The 20,453-nt window shown below is 45.3% G+C and overlaps 1 protein-coding gene across 1 annotated transcript in view; it reads right to left on the bottom strand.

The window, feature by feature from the left end:
- The window catches only part of LOC132336626 (ATP-binding cassette sub-family A member 9-like), a 32,115-nt gene that overhangs the window by 374 nt on the left and 11,288 nt on the right, over positions 1–20,453 (bottom strand). Inside the window, exons 12-38 of the mRNA XM_059864322.1 lie at positions 20,051–20,161; positions 19,477–19,652; positions 19,050–19,169; positions 17,818–17,956; positions 16,835–16,925; positions 16,135–16,274; positions 15,558–15,677; positions 14,828–14,987; positions 14,415–14,581; positions 13,883–14,010; positions 13,143–13,280; positions 12,191–12,304; positions 11,516–11,686; positions 11,244–11,357; positions 10,941–11,048; positions 10,312–10,380; positions 9,668–9,759; positions 7,825–7,936; positions 6,769–6,883; positions 6,419–6,510; positions 5,360–5,523; positions 4,207–4,282; positions 3,618–3,712; positions 1,900–2,019; positions 423–563; positions 178–257; positions 30–85 (exon numbers count right to left, since the gene is read on the bottom strand). Of these exons, the coding sequence (XP_059720305.1) occupies positions 30–85; positions 178–257; positions 423–563; positions 1,900–2,019; positions 3,618–3,712; positions 4,207–4,282; positions 5,360–5,523; positions 6,419–6,510; positions 6,769–6,883; positions 7,825–7,936; positions 9,668–9,759; positions 10,312–10,380; positions 10,941–11,048; positions 11,244–11,357; positions 11,516–11,686; positions 12,191–12,304; positions 13,143–13,280; positions 13,883–14,010; positions 14,415–14,581; positions 14,828–14,987; positions 15,558–15,677; positions 16,135–16,274; positions 16,835–16,925; positions 17,818–17,956; positions 19,050–19,169; positions 19,477–19,652; positions 20,051–20,161 (3,209 nt within the window). The remainder of the gene's footprint in view (positions 1–29; positions 86–177; positions 258–422; positions 564–1,899; positions 2,020–3,617; positions 3,713–4,206; positions 4,283–5,359; positions 5,524–6,418; positions 6,511–6,768; positions 6,884–7,824; positions 7,937–9,667; positions 9,760–10,311; positions 10,381–10,940; positions 11,049–11,243; positions 11,358–11,515; positions 11,687–12,190; positions 12,305–13,142; positions 13,281–13,882; positions 14,011–14,414; positions 14,582–14,827; positions 14,988–15,557; positions 15,678–16,134; positions 16,275–16,834; positions 16,926–17,817; positions 17,957–19,049; positions 19,170–19,476; positions 19,653–20,050; positions 20,162–20,453) is intronic.

Genomic DNA, 20,453 nt, shown 5'->3' on the forward strand with positions numbered 1-20,453 from the left:
CCCAACCTGGAGCTCCTGCACAAACCTACCTGGTGCAAAGTGTTCAGTGACAAGCTGTACTCCTCAAGCTTGAAATTCCGTTTGGCTGCGGAGGAATGGAGAAAACATCCTTAAAAACCAAATCCACAGAAACAATTTGAAAGTGATTTCCTTATTTAACTGATTGCTTCCTTTTACCTGCTTCTAGCTGGGAGAAAGACCTGGACAGAGGGAGTGCATCTGCCACTGGAATCTTGTAGGTGAGCACGGAAGAAGTCCTGAAAGAGTAATAAAAAAAATGAATTCTTCATCTTGTGACTCAGCAGTGCAGTTTGGGGGGGTTTGCAGGAAAACAGTGCCAGGTAAATCACTGAGCAAGGTCAGTAGGAGGAAGAGAGCATGCCAGCCCAAATCCAGGCTGTGGGCAGCCCATGGGCACTGACCTTTCCTGCCGAGCTGCCTGGGGGAAGAGGTTCAGGATTTCGGCGTGCACAGCATCGCTCTGCCCCGCGTCTGTCATTTTGAGTTCCAGGTGGTAACTTGTGCCAAACTTCCTTTTGAGATCCTCAAGGGAACCGATGTACCTGCAGAGGGGGGAAACATTGCTCAGACCACCACAACCAGCAAAGAAATCTGTGGCTTGAGGGAGCTGAGGAGTGGCTGTACATCCTCTTATTCATCAGCTCTTCATACCGTGCTGCCTCTCACAAAACTGATTGTTACACACGTGGCAGCATCCAAACCAGTATTTGCCATTAGATTAAGAACAGAAAAAATCAAACTAACCCCAGCTAACCCCAGAATAACCCCAGCCTCCAAACTAACCCCAAAATAACCCCAACTAACCCAAACTAACCCCCAACTAACCCAGACTAATCCCAAACTAACCCCAAACTAACCCCAAACTAACCCAGATTAACCACAAACCAACCCCAAACTAACCCCAAACTAACCCCAACCCCCAAACTAATCCAAACTAACCCCAAAATAATGCCAAATTAACCCAAACCTCAAACTAACCCCAAGCTAACCCCAAAATAACCCAAACTAACCCAAATATAACCCCAACTCCCAACTAACCCAAACAAACACTGAACTACTCCCAAACTAACCTCAACCCCAAACTAACCCCAAACTAACCTCAACCTCAAACTACCCCCAAACTAACCCCCAACTAACCCAAACATAACCCCAACCCCCAATGAAGCCAAATTAACCCCAACTGACCCCAAAATAACCCCAACCCCCAAACTAACTCCAAATTAACCCAAACTAACCCCAAACCAACACCAACTAACCCCAAACTAACTCCAACCCCCAAGCGAACCCCAAACTAACCCAGACTAACTCCAACTAACCCAAACCCCAAATGAGCACAAACTAACCCCAAACAAACACCAAACTAACCCCAACCTAACCCCAAACTAACCCAAACATAACCCCAACCCCCAACGAAGCCAAACTAACCCCAAATAACCCCAACCTAACCCCAAACTAACCCAAACATAACCCCAACTAACCCAAACCTCAAACTAACCCCAAAATAACCCAAACTAACCCCAAACATAACCCCAACCCCCAACGAAGCCAAACTAACTCAAACTAACCCCAAACATAACCCCAACCCCCAATGAAGCCAAACTAACCCCAACTAACCCCGACCTAACCCCAAACTAACCTCAAATGAACCCCAAATGAACCCCAACCCCCAGACTAACCCCAAACTAACCCAGACTAACCCCAACTAACCCCAACTCCCAACGAAGCCAAACTAACCCCAACCTAACCCCAAACTAAGCCAAACGAACCCCAAACGAACCCCAAATGAACCCCAACCCCCAGACTAACCCCAAACTAACCCAGACCACCCCCAAACTAGCCCAAGCCAGCCCCAAGCCAGCCCCCAGGTGCCGTGCCCACCGGAGCCGGCCGCTCGCCAGGACGGCCACGCGGTCGCACATCGCCGCCGCCTCCGGCAGGGACTGCGTGCACAGGATGGCTGCCCTCTCCCTGCTCCTCGTGGAGGCCTCCATCATCCTCCTGGCAACAGAGGGATCACAGTCACTTCTGGGAACAGCCACAGAAAACCTCCTGGTTCCTTTTTCTCTGCCTAGGTGGGGGTTGAAGCGCTAGAGAGGGCGTTTCGTGCTCAGGTTTAGGTGTTTGTTATTTCTTATCTATATTAAAAGTCCTGAGTTCTGCAGCATGCTACTAACAGGCTACACAATGGCTAACTATCTTTCTCTACAAGGTCTTTTGAGGCCAAACTATGCAATTAAAGAATCACACCTAAATTATTTTCACTTTTAACCCAATAACTGATCACTCAAAGTCTGCAATGTGGATTTTCTGTCCAATTACAAAATACCACCCAAACCCATGGAGGAGAAGGTGAAGGAGCAGCCTCCACCCTAAAACCTCCATCTTGCTCTATATATATCACTATATTCTAAACCCTTAAACTCTGAGTTTTCCACCCTGTGATATCACACACTTCTAATCAAACTCCACATCCACAATCCCAGTGCTACCAATCAATTTTGGAATCCTTCTCCACGGCCTCAGGTCAAATATAATATTTTCTTGTGGGTCTGTTCCCTTCAGCACAGAAAGTTTAAAATTCTCAGCATCCAGGACTCCAACACTGGTCTATGTCTCCCTCCCTAGAAACAACTTTTTAAAGTTATTAAAAAGCAGAGAACTATTTAAAAGACTTATGTTTTCTCATTTAGAGATGATCTGAATGCCACCGCTATGTTGTAATTTGTCGTGTCAGCATCCCTCCAGATTTTGCACTGATGAAAAGCTAAAGCTAACAGCAGCCCTGGATGACTCAAGGGAGGACTTCCTACAATTTCCTCTCTTGCTCTGAAGAAAACAGAAATTTGTGTCTTTTGTACCAAATGCATGGGTTCAGCTGGTGTCTACTGAGATTTTTTGGGGTGTATTAATGACCATGATGGGGTCATCTTTTGGGGTATATCAATGACTACTATGGGGTCATTTTTTGGGGTATATCAATGACCACTATGAGGTCATCTTTTGGGGTGTATTAAGGACATTATGGGGTCATTTTTTGGGGCATATCAATGATCTTTATGGGGTCATTTTTTGGGGTATATCAATGACCACTATGGGGCCATCTTTTGGGGTGTATTAATGACATTATGGGGTCATTTTTGGGGGTGTATTAATGATCTTTATGGGGTCATTTTTTGGGGTGTGTCAATGATGATGATGGGGTAATTTTTTGGGGTGTATTAATGACCATTATGGGGTCATTTTTGGGGTGTATTAATGATCTTTATGGGATCATTTTTTGGGGTGTATTAATGATATTTATGGGGTCATTTTTTGGGGTGTATTAATGACATTATGGGGTCATTTTTTGGGGTGTATTAATGACCATGATGGGGTCATTTTTTTGGGGTGTATCAATGACCATTATGTTACAGGGCTTGCTGCCAGCTGGGTGAGGAGCTCAGCAAGCTCTCCCCATCCCCTGGGCATTGGGAAAAAGGGAAAATGCAGATCTCCACTGTCCCCTCCGCCTGCCCAAGAGTTCCTGCAATGATGGGTGAGCCCATCCTGTTAAACCTGTCCCAGATTCCCATTCCTGCCAGGCCAGGGCTGCTCACCACATGCGGCGCTGCCCTTTGGGGTCCACGCTCACCGAGGGCTCATCCCAAAGCATCACTGCTGGGCCTCCCAGGATGCTCAGAGCAAATGACAGCTGCAATGGGAACAACATCAGGTCAGGGCTCCTTAATTTACCTGCAAAACTGGTGCAGCTTAATCCCCATTAATTTTTTCAAAGCTGAAGCTCTTGATTCCAAAGCACAAAAGGAACAGGGATTTAAAAAAATCCCACTTCAGGTGTTCCCAGTTAATGTTTTAATCTCTCAAAATCATGATTTCCCCAGAACCCTGGAGCCTGCCAAAGATGTGAAAGTGGTTTTCCATCCCATTTACTGGAAGATGTAGGTGGTGGGGCGTGAAGAGGTGATTGTCAATCCAATTTGTGGTTAGCACTTATTAAGCACACAGTGCAGAGGACTGGGAAAAGGGGGTGAGGAGGAGGGAGGGAATCCTGCCAGGATGGATTCAAAAGGTATTGATGAAAATGAATGATGCCAGGAACCCACTCAGCTGAAGGTTTCCTCTGCACCACGTCCAAGACAGAGCGAGCAGGGTTGGGGAAGTAGCAAAGACAAATCCAACACGTACCTTTCTGGCTTCTCCAGCAGATAAACTCCTTGCTGGGGTCTTGAAGTGCTTCAGGAGATCCAAGGCCCTTCCTATGCTGTGGGGAATGGAAAGGGAAAAGCCTCAAATGACCATTTGGTGTGCAACCTCTGTGGTCAGGGGTGCTGAGGAACAAGACACTGACGTATTCTGGTTGATACCCATCACCTTGGGTTACTTGGGATTCTGCTCCTAGCTTGGATGTCAAATTGAGGAATTTCTGCAGAAATTCAAGGCAGGAAGTGCAGCTAATGAGAGAAGTGAGTTACTCCTGCAACTAGCCATGAACTGAGACAAGTTTGATTTTTTTTCTGAATTTTCCCAGGTAAACTTGGGCTACAATCTTAATGGGCAAGGGACTGAGAACAGTATAAAACAGCAGACCTCATCAGCAGAAGCCACCTCTCTAAGGGGAGAGGCACTGAAGATGTCTCCTAACCACACCAGACAGTTCTGTTAACAGAGAAACCCTTCCCCACCCTATAAAATCACAGAGTGATTGGGCTGCTGTGGGAATCAGAAAAACAGAAACTTCCACAGACACTGAAGGATTTAATCTACAGCCTTGGAAGAAGCTTAGATTGATGCCAAAATACAATACACAGATATTAAGCAGAAAAATCATTAACTGGTATTTCTATACTTGTAGGTGAGAGTATGCCTTAAGTAAGTGAGAAACTGTTCTGATAAGATGGTGAAGGATTTACAATAAGGGTGGGGTTGTATGGAATAAGCTAAGAGTTCAGAAGTTATAACAGAAGCATTTGTGTGCAAGTGAGACAGAAGCCATTAGCAAAAGTATCTGCACTGCAGCAGAACTAAAGGTGATAGATTAGAAAAGCAAAATAAAATTCTATAATATAATAAATAAATGGGCAGTGGCAACTGTCCATTGGTTTAGAAAGTTCTGTATTGCCTTGTAATGAAGAAACTTGTGACTACTCTTGAGCTATGGCCAAATGCTTGCTCCTGTAAAATCTCATGGGCTCTGAGATGGATGTTTATCTGAGCAACAAATCATTCTGAGCTTGCAAACAGTCCCATCCCTTCCTTTCCAGCAGCAACAGACAGGCTGGAAGGCTCCCCACCTCAGGAGGGAGGGAGAACCAACAGATGAGATCATTTGGCTTCCTACCAGCTGATGGCAAGAGCAGCATCTTCCTCCCTCATTCCCCTGATGGCAGTGAAGGCCTCCAGGTGCTGCAGCACTGTCAGGTGTGGCCAGAGTGGGTCCTGCTGTGGGCACCAGCCCAGAGACCCTGGGCATGGGGGGGCTTCATCCTGGCTCCTGAGCAGCACCTGCACAGACACACAGCTCTGGTTGTGTCCCACAGTCACAGGGTGCTTTGGATTGGGGGTACCTTAGAGCTCATCCCACCCTTACCATGGGCAGGGACACCTTCCACCAGCCCAGGGCCCTGGGCAGCACCTGCACAGACACAGCTCTGCAGCTGTGGGGTCCCACAGTCACAGGGTGCTTTGGCTGGGGGGTACCTTAGAGCTCATCCCACCCCTGCAATGGGCAGGGACACCTTCCACCAGCCCAGGTTGCCCCAATCCCCACCCAACTGGCCAAGGCAAGCAGTTGTGTGGTCAGCAGCCACTTGGGAGTGGTCACTGTGGGGCTCCAGGGTGATGGTGCTCCACCTGCTTTTTCACTTTGGGTGATATTACCAACACCACTCTGTCTTTTCCCAGTAATACTTTTCTATTTCCAACCTTCAGTCCCAAATCTGTAAGAGCAATGGCATTTCCTCTCCCCCAGCACATGCCATTAATCATTCTGCACGTAATTAATGATGGATTGTCACTGGCCCAACCCTGCTCACATTCGTTTTCAATTTCCTGGTTTTGCAAGGCTGTTTATGGAGAGTGTTATTTTGGGGGTTTTTTTAGATGTCAACAATTCTTACAGGGCTTGAGACATTTCACAATGGGTTTCCAATGTCAGCTGAAGATTTCCTGTTGCTCAAACTCTCAAATCTGTAACACTGACTTTGATGAACGCTAGAATTTATGCTTGGCATAAATCAACACTTTTTCTCAGCTCTGTAAATATCCAGGGCACATAAATTGTAAACAAACATCCATACATCCCCTGACTGAAGGAAGATTTTACTGGCTTGCCTTATCACATTCTTAATGTATAAATGCATCAAGGTCATCTCTGCAGCTGCTCCAAGGAGTCACCTACCTCCCCAGCAGTCACTGCTACACCTCCAGAAATCATGTTCAGAGTTGTGCTTTTCCCAGCTCCGTTGGGTCCTAACAGACCTAAGACTTCTCCTGGAACAAATATGCAACAACTGTTATTAATATTTATTGGTGATATGACTTCTCCCCTGTATTCTATGTAACATTTAAAAGTCCAGCAGGATAAAGGATTGTTTTATCCCCATAAATTAAAACTTTGAATGCAGGAGCCCAGCGTGTCAGCTCTCAATGCCCACAAGAAAATTCTAACAAAAACATTGCCTCCAAACGAGGCCTTCCCTTTAGATTTTAGTCATTTATATTACAGGGAGTGCAGAAAAGTACTTGAACCTTTTTTAACACCAAAAGAGAGGTTTTTGACAGCAAGTTTCTTCTTTTTCCTAAAGACGGAAGTGGCTGTCCTGACTTCGTATTCCTTGCGCAAACTGTGGGCAACAACCAAGTCCTGTGAACAGACAGAGAGGGAAATAAAAATTCTCCTCCTACCCCATCAGACAGCTGATCTGTTCTGACCATTTAGCAGGACTTTGAAAAAGAGGAAATTTCTAAATTAAAAAGCCATGAAACAGAGGTTAAAAAATAAAAAACCAAATCAGGAAAATATGCAGGGTGGGAATAAAAATAATGGGGCCAGCTAAAGTCCTTGTGGTGCCACCGTGGGCTGGATGGTGAGATCACATCTTCCCGGGATTTCTGCTGCTCAGAGTGACTCTGAGATACGTACAAGCCTCTTTTCCCAGCCTGGCAGCTGAAGGAGGAGTCAGGATTCTTCTGTTCTCAAGGCTGTTTATTATTATTTCTTATTTCTAACATTCTTTTTCTGACTCGCCGAGTCTGGCAGGTCAGGTTGAGGCACACTGCCTGCCCCCAGAGGTGGTGCTGTCTTTTATACTAAAAACTATGTGTACATTATTTACAATAACTTCTTATCACTAATGTTAGACAGTGAGTTTCTACCTTAAACTAATCTAAAAGTGCCAGCATCACTTAGAAGATGGAGGCTAGGAAGAAGAAAGAAGGAGGACAGGGCACGCTCAAATTCTTCTATATTGGGACTTCAAGCCCCCATTCTAGAAACCTCAAAATTCTGCTTTTCACCTTGTGATAAGCTAACTATCATTCTACTCAAACTTTTGTGGCTTGTAAATCCTCATCTAAGGTTGGTAATTTTTTCCATGGGTCAAGATCAAAGGCACAGGGTCTTGGGCTCTGTGCCAAGGTCTCTGAGCCCCCCTGGCAGGGGCTCGAGCCATCCAGGGCAGCCAGAGGGATCTCCTGGGCTCGACAGCATCTGAGTGCATGAGATAAGAAAGCAGAGGCAGCTGGAGAATGAAGATGATGGAGAAAGGCAAGCAGAGCAGGGCAGAGGGCTGGGTTTGGGCTCACCTGCTCCTGCTGCAGCGCGCCCCGCACGCGCTCCCGCTCCGCCTGCACCTCGGGGGGCTCCTCTCCTGCCGGCTCCTTGTTCTGCTGGGGCTCCTCTCTTCTCTGCTGGATCCTACACGGCAGCAGGGTCACACTAAGCCCTTTGCTGACCCACAGACGGGGCAGCTGGGAGGTGTTTTAAAAACTTTTATTCCAGTTTCAGTCTCATGAGAAGGGTGAGACAGTACAGATGTTATAATTCACAACATCTCAATCAGAAGCCAGATGTTTCCTAATCACAAAACACTGCAAGCATTTCTTAACCTATCAACTTTGACCACATTGGATTATAAACATCACGTCTAATCATCTAAATGTCTAATCATCTAAAATTGCCCCTCGTGACTCCTTCTACAATGCATCTTTCATCATTCTATTTCCCTAAAGTATCTAGTCTTATTTGCAAAACCATCGTTTAAAACTTATTTCTACTTCAGTTTCTCTCTCAGCAATGTCCATCCTATTCCAAAACATTTCTAAGTCAATATTTCTTATCTCAAAGTTTACACACAGATCCACAGTGAGTCTTCTGCCAAATTTTAAAAACTTTCTGCAAATCTATTTCCCACAGAGGAAGAGAGATGCTTTCACTGGGAATCACTTCCAAAAAGGGTTTGCATTCATAAATTTTTCCCCAGTATAATTAGAGAGGACATAAATGCATATTTATATCTAGAAATGAGGATAAAAGTTTTCAAATTTATCTCCCAGTGCACAGACTGGGGCCTGAACTACCCACCACAGTGGCACGAAGGAAATGAATAAAATTGCCTCAAAGCATCAAATTCCCTATTTTTTTTTTTTAGTTTAATACTTTTTTGCCAGCTGAGGTTGAAGCTGGTGACACAAACATTAGAAAGGGAGCTGTGAAATGGCCTCTTCCAGGCCCAGATTTTGCCAGATCAGTGTTTTTATTAGCCCCAAACCTCTGGGGCAGTAAAATGTGTTTAGAGGATCCCACTTTTAGTGCTGCCACTCTTTAAATTTATTGCAGGGCTCCCACTTAAAGTGTGGTCCCTTACATTTATTTTGCTGGCAGCACCAATGAAACTCAAAATTTATTTGCCCTCGGGGAGCTCACAGGTTCAGAGTTGGGAGGGACACACAAGGATCACTGAGCTGTTCCCCAGATGGTGTTTGCTCAAGTATTTATTCCTGGGGAGGAAAAGCTAAACTTCACTGGCATGGCTGAGAAAATAAAGGCCAGCTTTAGCTTTTCCTTCGTCTTTAATTATTTCTGGTTCCCTGCTCCAGACATGCCAATCATCTGGTCAAGGGGAATTAAAATACACGTGGCAGGTTTGCAAAGCAATTTGGGCACTTAACCCCCCCACTTGGTAGTGTTTGATAATTAAACACGTTATAAATCTTTTAATAAATATAAATAATATAATATACTTTTTATAAATCTTCTCCCATGTGACTCAGGTCACTTCTTGTTGGTGACAGTTAAGCAGGGAGCACTTGGACAACCTCAACCTGATGAAGATTTAGGGAAATTCTCCATCCTATTTGGAGCAATACTGATACCTTTGAAAAGGAGCTAAAATTTTTCTGTTTCAATTTGGAACTAGAATTTCTGAAATGTCCTGAAATCTCAGCTATGAGCTGTAAAATAAAGCTGAAATCACAATTTTATCCTCTCAAGGACACAGAAAAAATTAAAAATACTAACTTTATCCACATGCTGACAAACATTTTTCACACAACACGTTTTCCCCCCTTCTGTCAGGAGGCTGTGCAGCTCCAAGCCCACCCTGCAGACTGGGACAGCTGAGGCTCACAAGGAACCCCTGGGACCCACCTGAAGATGGGATCAAACCCTGGCACTGCTTCTCCATATCTCATCTCCAAACAGCGCAGGAGGAAAGCAAAAATCACAGCGTGGATGTATGGCTGCAAAGGAGACACTCAATAGGTTTGGGTACAGTCAAGGTAACAACACACCCCCTTAATTTTAATTAAAAAGGATTGCAGTAACCCATCTCATTAATTTCAGCTGTTGGAAAGGTCTGCAGGGGCAAGGAGCCAAACTGATGCTTTGCAGACATTCCTCTCTGATATGCAGATTATTTCCAAAAGCCTTGATTTCTTACAGCAGCTCCAGCCCAGATAATCCACCTGCACCCCCGCAGACATCCCGTGGGGTGGGAGATCCTCTCCTCCTTTTGCAGAGGCAGCGTTGGCAGGATCACTTTATTATTAATGTCTCTGCCTTCTGCATGAGCTCCCCTTAAGCCCCTGCCCCATTTTTGCAGCATCTAAGGGCCACATCAGGCACAAGCCCAGGATTTCTTGGAATTTGCCTCCCCTGCCAACACTTAATGGGAAATTTTGCCTACAAACCCCATCCTTTCTTTATGGGGAGAGTTTACAAGCCCAGTGCAAGCCCACTGCATCAGTGACAGTCACCCCTGCCCAAGCAACCATCTCCAAGTCCCTCCTTACTGCAAAGACAGACATGTAGATGTAATTCCAGGTCTCAAAAATGGTGAAATCGTGGTACATGAGGAAATTCTGGAAGAAAAGGAGATGAGTCAATCAGAAAACTCCTCAGCACAGTGTGTTTCAGGGCAGGGTCAGAGCAAGTGGGGCAGGCAGGGATGTTTAGCTTTTCTTCAGGATGGGATAAAGGAGCTTTGATCTGCATTTTTTAATTTGGTTCTTACCGCCTCAAGGGGTTGTGGCTTCCTTGGCTACAGAGGCCTCAAATCAGTTAGGGTAATTTGACCTTTCCATCACTGCTTCTCTCTTCCCAGGTCTTTGGCCTTCTCCCAGCTCACTTCCTCGTTCCTGGTTTTCCCACTAGAACACCTTCCCCTCCCATCCCACCCTTGCTGCCAAAATACAGCCACTGTAACAGCTCTTAGTGACTAAACAAACCAAAAAAACCCCAATCAAACAAAGGATGAACAGGTCAAATCTCGGCCTCTTCTCTCACTCAACAGCATGGAACTTCTCCTGTTTCCTCTTCCCTCCTTCTCTCTTTCTGACTGGGAATGTGGGAAGTGTCTCTTGCTTTGCCAGTTTGTACCATTAGGATAATTACTGAATTTAGTAGGATGTGTTTTGCTTACTAGTCCAGAGAACATGATCCAGCCCACAGGAGGAAACACAGGAATCAGCATACAGATGAAGTATAAAACTTCATGATGGTCACTGTGCATATAAGCAGTATAATTCACCTGGAATAAAGCAGAAAAACTGTTTCCAATATTAATGTACTGTTGCTAAAAAAAACCAGAATATTTGTCAGTGATTCAGTTTATTCTGCTCAATATTGATATAAACTGAAATTTATTAATGTAAATTTGAAACAAAGCCCCAAGTGGCAAGGAGTGTAAATGAAACATTTCAGAGTGAAGGTGCTCCTCACTTACCAGAATGAAGGTTAAAGACCAAATGTAACGATTGCTTCGCCCCGTGCGAAATTTGAAGGCTATTAAATAAACGAAGAGGACGAGAGATATTCCATAACCAAAGATGCAAATGAGCTGGAGAAAGAGAGAGACATCAGTGACCAGGAGGTGCCTGTGGATAGATGAAAACCTGCCCAGAGAAGCCCATTGCAAATAAACTCTCTGAAGCCAAACCCTGCAGTGGAATGAGGGCAGGGAGCTGCTCCCACCCACCCGTTCTGCCCAGAGCTCACCAGGGTCAGCACAGTACGGGTCACCAGGGGGCAGATGCGGGTGAAGAGCACCAGGAGCCCGAACATGAGGCACATCAGGCTCCAGAAGAAGGGGATGTCCACCAGAGCCTGCCCACACCAGTAGGCTGAGGGGAAGAGCCCCGCGAGCCGCAGCTGGGAGCGAGCCTGGAGCTGCAAAAAGGTCAAAAGTGAGAGAAGGGAGAGTCTAAAACATCAACCCTGCTCCTTCTCTATTCCCTTGCTCCTCCCTCCCTCTCCTTTCAGAGCGCTTCCATTTCCTAGTTCAACCATTGTTTAAAACCATGTCGTTCCTAAAATGAAAAAAAAATAAATTACTCAGATCTCAAAAGCTTTTTTAACATCCACATTATTGTGAGCCCCAGCTGATTCCCTGGGATGCAGAGAAGTGCACTTTGGTACTGATCTTCTTCTATCGTCCTACCTAGAAACCACAGAATAACCAAATGGTTTGGGTTGGAAGGGACCTCAAAGATCATCCCTGCCATGGCAGGGACCCTTCCACTGTCCCAGGCTGCTCCAAGCCCCGTCCAACCTGGCCTTGGGCACTGCCAGGGATCCAGGGGCAGCCACAGCTGCTCTGGGCACATGTGCCAGGGCCTGCCCACTGGTGCTCTCCAGACATTTTGCACTGCATTCACTCCTCGTGCTCTTTACCTTGTAATCCTCCACGCTGCCCATCGCAAAGAGAGGAGGCAAACCAGAAGCCAAAACCAGCAGGTAGGTGAATAAGCCAAAAAAAATGTAGTTCTTCAGCTCTGGGTTTTCTCCCTGTGGGGAGAAATTCAGTCATCCATGACTGATGCTGCCCAGGGAAAATCTGGTTGGCTCAAAGCTCATGGGATGGTTGGGCACACCAGTGAGCAAGAGCACTAATGGTAAGTCAGAGGTGCTTAAGAACAGACAACAAGGCAAAAAGAACAATGTAATGACATTTAGCATCCTAGAATTTGGATTACTATAAATTGTTGAGGATGGAGACCAACTTTTTTGTTGCTGAGGAAAGGTGGGGTTTGCAAAGATCACTGCTGTATTCCCACCATGCTCATCAGCATGGCCTGGCTGGAAAGGACCTTAACAATCATCTCATTCCACCCCTGCTGTGGGCAGGGACACCTTCCACTATTCCAGGTGGCTCCAAGCCCTGTCCAAACTGTCCTTGGACACCTCCAGGGATTCAGGGGCAGCCACAGCTTCTCTGGGCACCTGTGCGAGGGCCTGACCACCCTCCCAGGGAACAATTTCCTCCTAATATCCAATCTGAACCAATCCAGGTCAGTGGGAAGTGACATTCCCCTTTGGCCTGTCATTCCAGGCCCTCATAAACAGCCTCTCTCCATCTTTCCATCAGGGACTGGAAGACCACAATTAGATCACCCTGAAATTTCTCCAAGAACAATCCCAATCCTCTCCAAACAGCACAAATTCCTTACGGTACCAAAACCCCGCAGAACCCTTGGGAAAATCACCATTAAACACCCCCAGGAGCCAGCAGCAGTGGGACCACTGCCCTCAGCCCCTGGGAGCTGCTCCCCCAGCCCCCAGGCTGTGCAGTCCCATCCCTCCAGCTGCCCCAGGTGACACTGGCCCAGCAGGGAGGGACCCTCACCGTGTAGAAGAGCTGGCTCCAGACGCGGAAGCGCGCGGTGGAGTTGAGGAGCCGCAGGAAGGTGTTGCTGAGGATGTTCACCAGCACAGGGAAGCAGTTGATGGGCTCTGGGCCGCACATCACCGTGAACTGGCGGCTCTGAAGGTGTCAAAACAAAAAAGGCCTTCATGTCCCTGAGAGGTGTGAGCAGCACTACTGAAACCCTTATTATGCCACAAAAATATTCTCCCTTTTCTGGTGCTCTTGTATTTGCGGGGTTCGCAGACAAAGGGAGGAATGATGGATCTGACTCCATGTGCTCAGAAGTCTCATTTATTATTTTATGATACTATATTAAAATATACTAAACTAAACTACACTAAAGAATACAGAAAGGATACTGACAGAAGGCTAAAAAGATAATAATGCAAACTCGTGACTCTCTCCAGAGCCCTGACACAGCCTGGCCCTGATTGGCCAAAGAGTCAAACCAACTCCCAGCAGAATGCAATGGAACAATCACCTGTGGGTGAACAATCCCCAAACACATTCCCCATCAGCACAACACAGGAGAAGCCAATGAGATCAGAATTGTTTTCCTTTTCTCTGAGGCTTCTCAGCTTCCCAGGAGAAAAATCCTGGACAAAGGGATTTTTCCAGAAAATGTGATGGCCACAGATGCATTTATTTCTCTCATTTAAATACTTCTCAGGAAATCCTGTTGATGTACAGGATGAAAGAAGGAAAAAAATATCCCTCACCTTGCCTTCCAGGGATATTTTTATAGCTCCATTATAATCTGGAAGGCTTGTGATGTTTTTCTCCGAGGCTATTTCTGGGGTTATGTTTTGAATCTTCAAAGCAGCGATGAAATCCTCGATTTCTGATCCTGAAATCAAGTCAAGGACAGAAATTAGAGTCATTAGAGGGATTTTTTTTCTTTAAATAGAAACAGTTTCATATAAACAAGTTCCTACTTACAAAGCAAAGTTATGTTAAAGACCCCAAATATTGATATTCTAAGCAAACACATATTTTGTATATCTTTTGTATTTATTTAAACTGGTTAAACAAAATATATGTTTCAAACTTAGTTCATGTATTGATTTTTTTTTTTAAAACCTGCCTGGTTCATTACTCTTTTACATATCATCTATATCATCACGAGAACTGCATTTGCTTTTGCTCAAAATAAAACACCTCTCAGTGCACATTCCTTTATATATTTGTGGCATTTGCAATGTTCCTCTGTCAGTTATTATAAAATTCACAGCCTCACATGTTGCTCCTCACCTGTGTCATTGAAGATGAGGAGGTTTGTAGACCTATTTTGAATTTTCTCTTTTGTGGGAAGAAAATACTGGCTAGATGTGATTTCCCAGCTGTTGGAGGTGTGCCACAGATGAAACATCATTAAAACCATCAGTGGTGGAAGGATAAATATTCCAAATAACAGCAATCTAGATGGAAAAGCAGACCATAAGTGAGGCCATGGGGAATCCACCAATGAGTAATTGTGTGATTTATGGGGAAATGTAAAACTTAAGCAAGCCAGAGTTCCCCTGCTAAGCCCAGACTGCCCCTGTCTTTACAGCTTTGAAACATTTCCCACCTAATTCTCTGCTTCCAAACATCTCCAGCAGTATTTAAACCCCCCCCCTCAGCTGCTCCAGGGCTGCAGGGCAGGTGGGAACTTCTGTACTTACATGCCCCTGAGGAATTTTCCATCGTGCTTCAGTGTGAGCAGGTGAATTCTCAGCACAGCACACACCTGCTGCCTCCAGAGCATCATCCCACTCATGGCCAGGATCCCCTGCTTGGAGAACCACGGGAGGTTCTGGTCCCTCTCCTCGAGGTCTCCCTCTCCTGTGTGTTCACCATGAAATGCCATTACCCACAAAGAGCCTTCCAAGGACACCTTCTAATCCCCAACAATCATCAGGGATCTTCTGCTCTGAACAGAGGGACGCTTTGAATTGTTTAAATTTGTTTTTCTTGTTTTTTTTTTAGCAAGAGAAGAGTTAGAAGTGCAGAGAAAAAGGGCCACAATTCATCCAGAACAGAATTTATACTGGTGAATTCAGTCTGCCTGCTGTGGCAACACATCCAAGATCTTCAGTGGCCTTAGGAAGTGCCTTCTGCAAACTTTACCCCTTCCCACCTCCTGGTGGGCTGTACAACCCTCCAAAGGTCCATAAATACCTTTCTAACACGAGCCTTAATTCTCATGCTTGAAACCCTTTGGGAAGCCAAGACAGAATAATCTGGGCTTCTCCAAGACGATGTTCCTCTCTGAAGGCAAGTGGGACACAACTAAGCCCCTCTAGGCCTATCAATATTGACATTTAGCAGAAATGGATTGGACAGTCAATTAAAACACACGTTTAGATGGAACTTTAGGGATGCCACACTTGCAGAAGGGAGTGAAGGCTTTACCTTCAGGGTCGACGCCTTCCTCACCCTGCAGCTTCAGGAAAACATCTTCCAGGGTTGTCCTGGTCACCTCATAATCAACCACCCCCTGCAAGAGGCTGCTCTCCAGGTGGCTGAACAGATCTGCACAGAGAAACAACCAGGCTCAGCCCAGGCTGAGTGCTGAGCACAGACTCAGCCCATGTTAATTAACAAACTCAGCCAATTAACACTGGATGTTCCAGCATTCACATCGTTAATCCACGTGACCTAAAAGTCATCACTAATTTATTGTGTGCTTTTTAGAGGTAAGTAGTGGAGAATTCAGTGGTTTTGGTTTTCATGGACCATCCTGAAAACAGAAGAGGGTCAGTGGATTTTAGTTTGTAGATTAGTTGGTGGATTTTCTTTTTTTCATCTTCATTATTAATATCAGCATATGCACTGAAGGTCTCCATAAAACTGATATTAATGCATCTTCCCAACACCACACATCATGGAACCAAGGAATATAATTATTCCCTTCACAGTAACTTTGATTTCTGCTTTTCCCACCAGTGGGTTTCCCTTTAGAACCCTGGCACAAGGACAGGTTTCTTACCTGGGAAGCTGTCAGTGTTTTCCAGAGGCAGCCTAAAACACAGCTCATCCCTCTTCCGTCCCTTGAGCACAGCATCAGGGATGTACTGTCTGACCACAGAGGACACAAGCTCTGGGTCACACAGGTCATTTATGTGCATCCTGTTAAAAAAAACCCATTGTTATAATGTTAAATAAGAAATTAAACATGTGTGCCTCATCTGGTTGGAGCACAGAGCCAGTGGTGATTCTCCCACAGGGAAACCTCCAAAACTGGGCAGAACTTCATTGGGAATTCTTACAGCCACCTGCAGTGCCCCTGGTTTTGCCATGCATGCACAAAATGGTTGAGGCTAAGAATTATGATCCTGGACAATGCTGCTAAACCAAGAACTCAGGAATCAAACTCCTAGGAAGAAAAACAACTTTGCAGCAAAGCCATTGACCATCACTCTGGCACCACAGATCACCTCAGTCTGGTCCCCTTTCACGGCAAAGTCATTTTAGCTGCGTGCTCAGAGCTTTCAGGGCTGGGTTCCAAAGAAAGGCAGCTTGTTGTCCAGAGCAGGGAAATTTTGGCAGCCTTAAAGCTCTTCTAAAATGAATCGTCAGGATTTCTATTCCTGTCCAGATAAACTCTACAAAAACACAGATTCTACAAGAAAATATGAGAATGAGAAGCTTTTCACAAAAAGAGTGATGACCAAAACAAAAGGTTTTACCTCAAGTGATAGCCAATTCCCCACTTTCTCTTCAAGTAGAGAGATGAGCCAACACTCTGTAACCTCCCACAGGAGAGGAAGGCTTTTCGATCTAAGGAGGAGGGAATGCAAAGGATTTAGGGGGATTTACAAGAGTGCAGCAGACTGACCTCACCCTGCTCCTTCTGAACTCAGCAGACATTTTAATAATAAATTGAGAGGAGTAAAGCCAGGCTAGTCTTTTTTTTTTTAATATTTTTAAACCAATGCCTTTCTTCTCAACATCATGGGTAATTATTTTAGTGCTGCATTCTTGTGGGCTTTTGGAGAATTTCCCATGCAGCACAGGAATAATACGGAAATGGGAATAGTGGCAAGTAAAATAAAAATAAAGGAAAATAAAGGAAAATAAACCGAGCTTTACTGACATAGGGACAAAGCCAGATAATGTGGAAGTGCTGTATCCTAGAGAGGAGCATGAGCAAAGAAGACTGCTTTATTCTGGGGAGGAGCATGAGCAAAGCCTTGGAGGGACACATCAGCCCAGTTTTAACCTTTGCTCAGCTCGGCTTGGGTGGTCACTGTCACATAAAACACTTCCAGCTGTGCCACAGTGGGACCCACACGTGGGCTGTGCCCTGGTGTGGATGCCATGGGACAGGGAGAGAGAAACGGCAAGCGTTTCTCGCAGCGGCTCGTGAGAAATTTTAGAGAGCTGGAAAGGTGTGATAACCTGTTGACTATAAACAATTTGCAGGTGCTGTTTTTCTACTTTATTTTTCTGTTCCTCTCAAGGACAGTGCGTGAGAAAGATGTTGCTGTTAGTTAGCCAATAGAACAGAATCTATCGTACCACTCCATAAAAACCGCGCGGTTCTTTTGAATAAAGCCTTCTTTGCCTTTGCTATGATCCTGCCTCTCGCCTGCTCCTGCCCCGACCCCGGCGCACGGGTGACACCCTGGAAACCCCTGGTGTGCCCCCCAAGGTGCCAGCCTGGGCTCACCAGCCTGAGTGTCTGCCTCCTCCATGGACTGGGTGGCCACGAGCGTGACGCGCCCGGCGCGGCGCTCCCGCAGCAGGCTCCAGACGTGGTGCCTGGAGCAGGGATCCAGCCCCGCCGTGGGCTCGTCCAGGAGCAGCACCTGCAAGGCACAACCAGCTCAGAACTCCCCACACCCCAGCCTGGGCAAGAGGTTTTATGTGGCAGCAGCTCTCTGGCCACAGAGAGAAACACAACCTTCCCAGGCATCGCCCTGGGGAAGGCTGTGAGAAGATCAGAGGAAGGAAGGATGAACAATTCTTATCCTCACTTGCTGCACCTGTTGCTGTGAACACGTGGAATGTGTTATGGAGATCTGTTCACCAAAGGGTTTCTTAATTGGCCCATGGTGATGGTGGTTTTTATAAAGGACCAATTAGGTCAACCTGTATAGTAATTGTCTATAAAAGCAATTCTTAAAAGGAGAGAAGAACAGAATAGTATAATAAAGTGACAGAACAGTAAAATAAAGTGATATATATATCACTATTCTCTACTATAGAATAGTATAATGAAGTGATTGATCAGCCTTCTGAGAATCATGGAGTCAATGCTAATTATTACCCCTTCAGGGAGCCACACTACGAGTTTTACAGTGACTTCTGTGAGCCAGAGAGGAGTTTGAGAAGAGGATCCATGTTCACCCCTGAAAGAATTTCCTACCAAGGTCACTGACACAGAAACCAAGAAAGAGAGAAGGAGAAATAAGAGAAACCTGCAGCTGCCTGTTCCAATGAGCACTTTGTCTTTCCTGACCAATGAGTAAAGTGTAAACTTATGAGTTTGGTAAGAATGGATAAAAAGCATGCATGCTGGAATAAAACCAGGTTTGAAGCCTTCTGAAAATGGAGTGTGTTGCTTTATATTGTGTCCATCTCAACTACAGCACCAGCCCACGTGGCTCAGTTCCACACTTGCATCACTTGGTTTCATGCTTTTGATGGTCTCGCTCAGAGAAGAGAATGTACCCTCAAGTATGGCTTGTTTTTGTTGCTCCTTCTCCTGTTGCAATACCACCACCCTTCTAATTAAAAATATGGCTCTGATTGAACCAGATTCCCCAATCCTTCCAGTAAGTGAATTAGCAGCCTGGAGTGGCAGGGGAAAACCACAACAGACTCTGTGCCAAGTCAGAATGCAAAGCTATGTCCCAAAACAACACATGTTGTGTGTGCATAAACACAACCAGTCCCTACCTGGGGATTTCCTAAAATTGCAATTCCAAGAGACAATTTTCGTTTTTGTCCCCCACTCAGGGCTTCAGCACAAATGTCCTGAACATCAGTGAGGTCCATCATGACGAGAACTTTCTGCACCTTGGGAGCACACAAAGACAAGAGTCACATTCCCAAAGCACTGGTTTGAATTCCTAAATGGCTACAAACATTACAGCTTCAAGATTTCAAACTTACCTACCCATAATGGTTTTGCTTGGAGAAAAATAAGACAAGTTTGAGTTTTAACTCATGACATGAGGATAAGAAAGAATTGGAAAACCCCTCTGCCACTAAATCAGGTTTGTTCTCATTTCACAGAACAAGATGCAGGTGATCATCTTTCATCAATAAAGCACAAAGTGCCCAAGATGCCATAAAAGAAGGTGGCTGAGAAGCACATACCAACCTCTTCATCTACTTCCTTCCACTGAATCCCCTTGATGTGAGCAAAAATTCTCAGGTTTTCCTTCACCGTTAAGGCTTCAAAATGCAAATTAATTTGGGGGCAAATCCCAACCCTTTCCTGCATTCCTTCCATATTCCACATTTCAGAAGCATTGTAGTTGTAGATCATTGCAGAACCTGCACAGGGGGGTGAATGAAATATTTGACATTATTTCCAGCACCATGGGTGTTTCCCAAGTGTTAAATTAAAAATTCAAGAAATAAAAAAGCAAAATAACCTGATAGCTCAAAGATTTAATACCTTTAAAAAATCTTTCAGAGCAGCAAAACCCTCCCTTACAAATAAAACCATATTTCCTGGAGGTGTGCAGCTCATGGAAAGCAGCAGGTCATCCAGATGGAGAAATGGCCATGGTGCACACATGAGGGATCCATTATCCCTGGAGCTTGTGCTGAAGGAGAAATCTGCACTGACAACAACCCAGCACGAATCACTGAGGGAAAACTTGGAGGTTTTTTGCTCATTTCCCCTTACACTTGAAAAAACAACTCAGCATCCAGGCCCATCATCTCACCTGCTGAAGGCTTGGAAAATCCACTGAGCACGTGTAACAGAGCAGTTTTCCCAGATCCACTGTGACCCAGCAGGGCAGTGATCTGCCCTTCATATACATTTAAGGACAAACCTGGAACAAAAACAGGACAACAGCAGGTTGGAAGTGCGTGAGAAGTGCACTTGGACCTGTAGCTGTTGCCACAGGTGACAGAAGTGACATTTCTTCAGAAGCTGAGAGGCAAAACCAGATCTAAAAGCACAGCTTGGCTCTTCAGGAGTTAGGCCTAAGCTCAGTAAGGAATTACGTCTTGATTGAACTGAGGGAATAAATGTATTATCTTCAATATTTAAAAAATTTTGACTTCAGTTTTCTATGAGGTTCATAACATTTCCTTTTAGTGTGGCTCAAGAAGAGTCCTCAG

The sequence above is a fragment of the Haemorhous mexicanus genome, chromosome 20 (assembly GCF_027477595.1).
Source record: "Haemorhous mexicanus isolate bHaeMex1 chromosome 20, bHaeMex1.pri, whole genome shotgun sequence".
In the NCBI taxonomy this organism is placed as follows: domain Eukaryota; kingdom Metazoa; phylum Chordata; class Aves; order Passeriformes; family Fringillidae; genus Haemorhous; species Haemorhous mexicanus.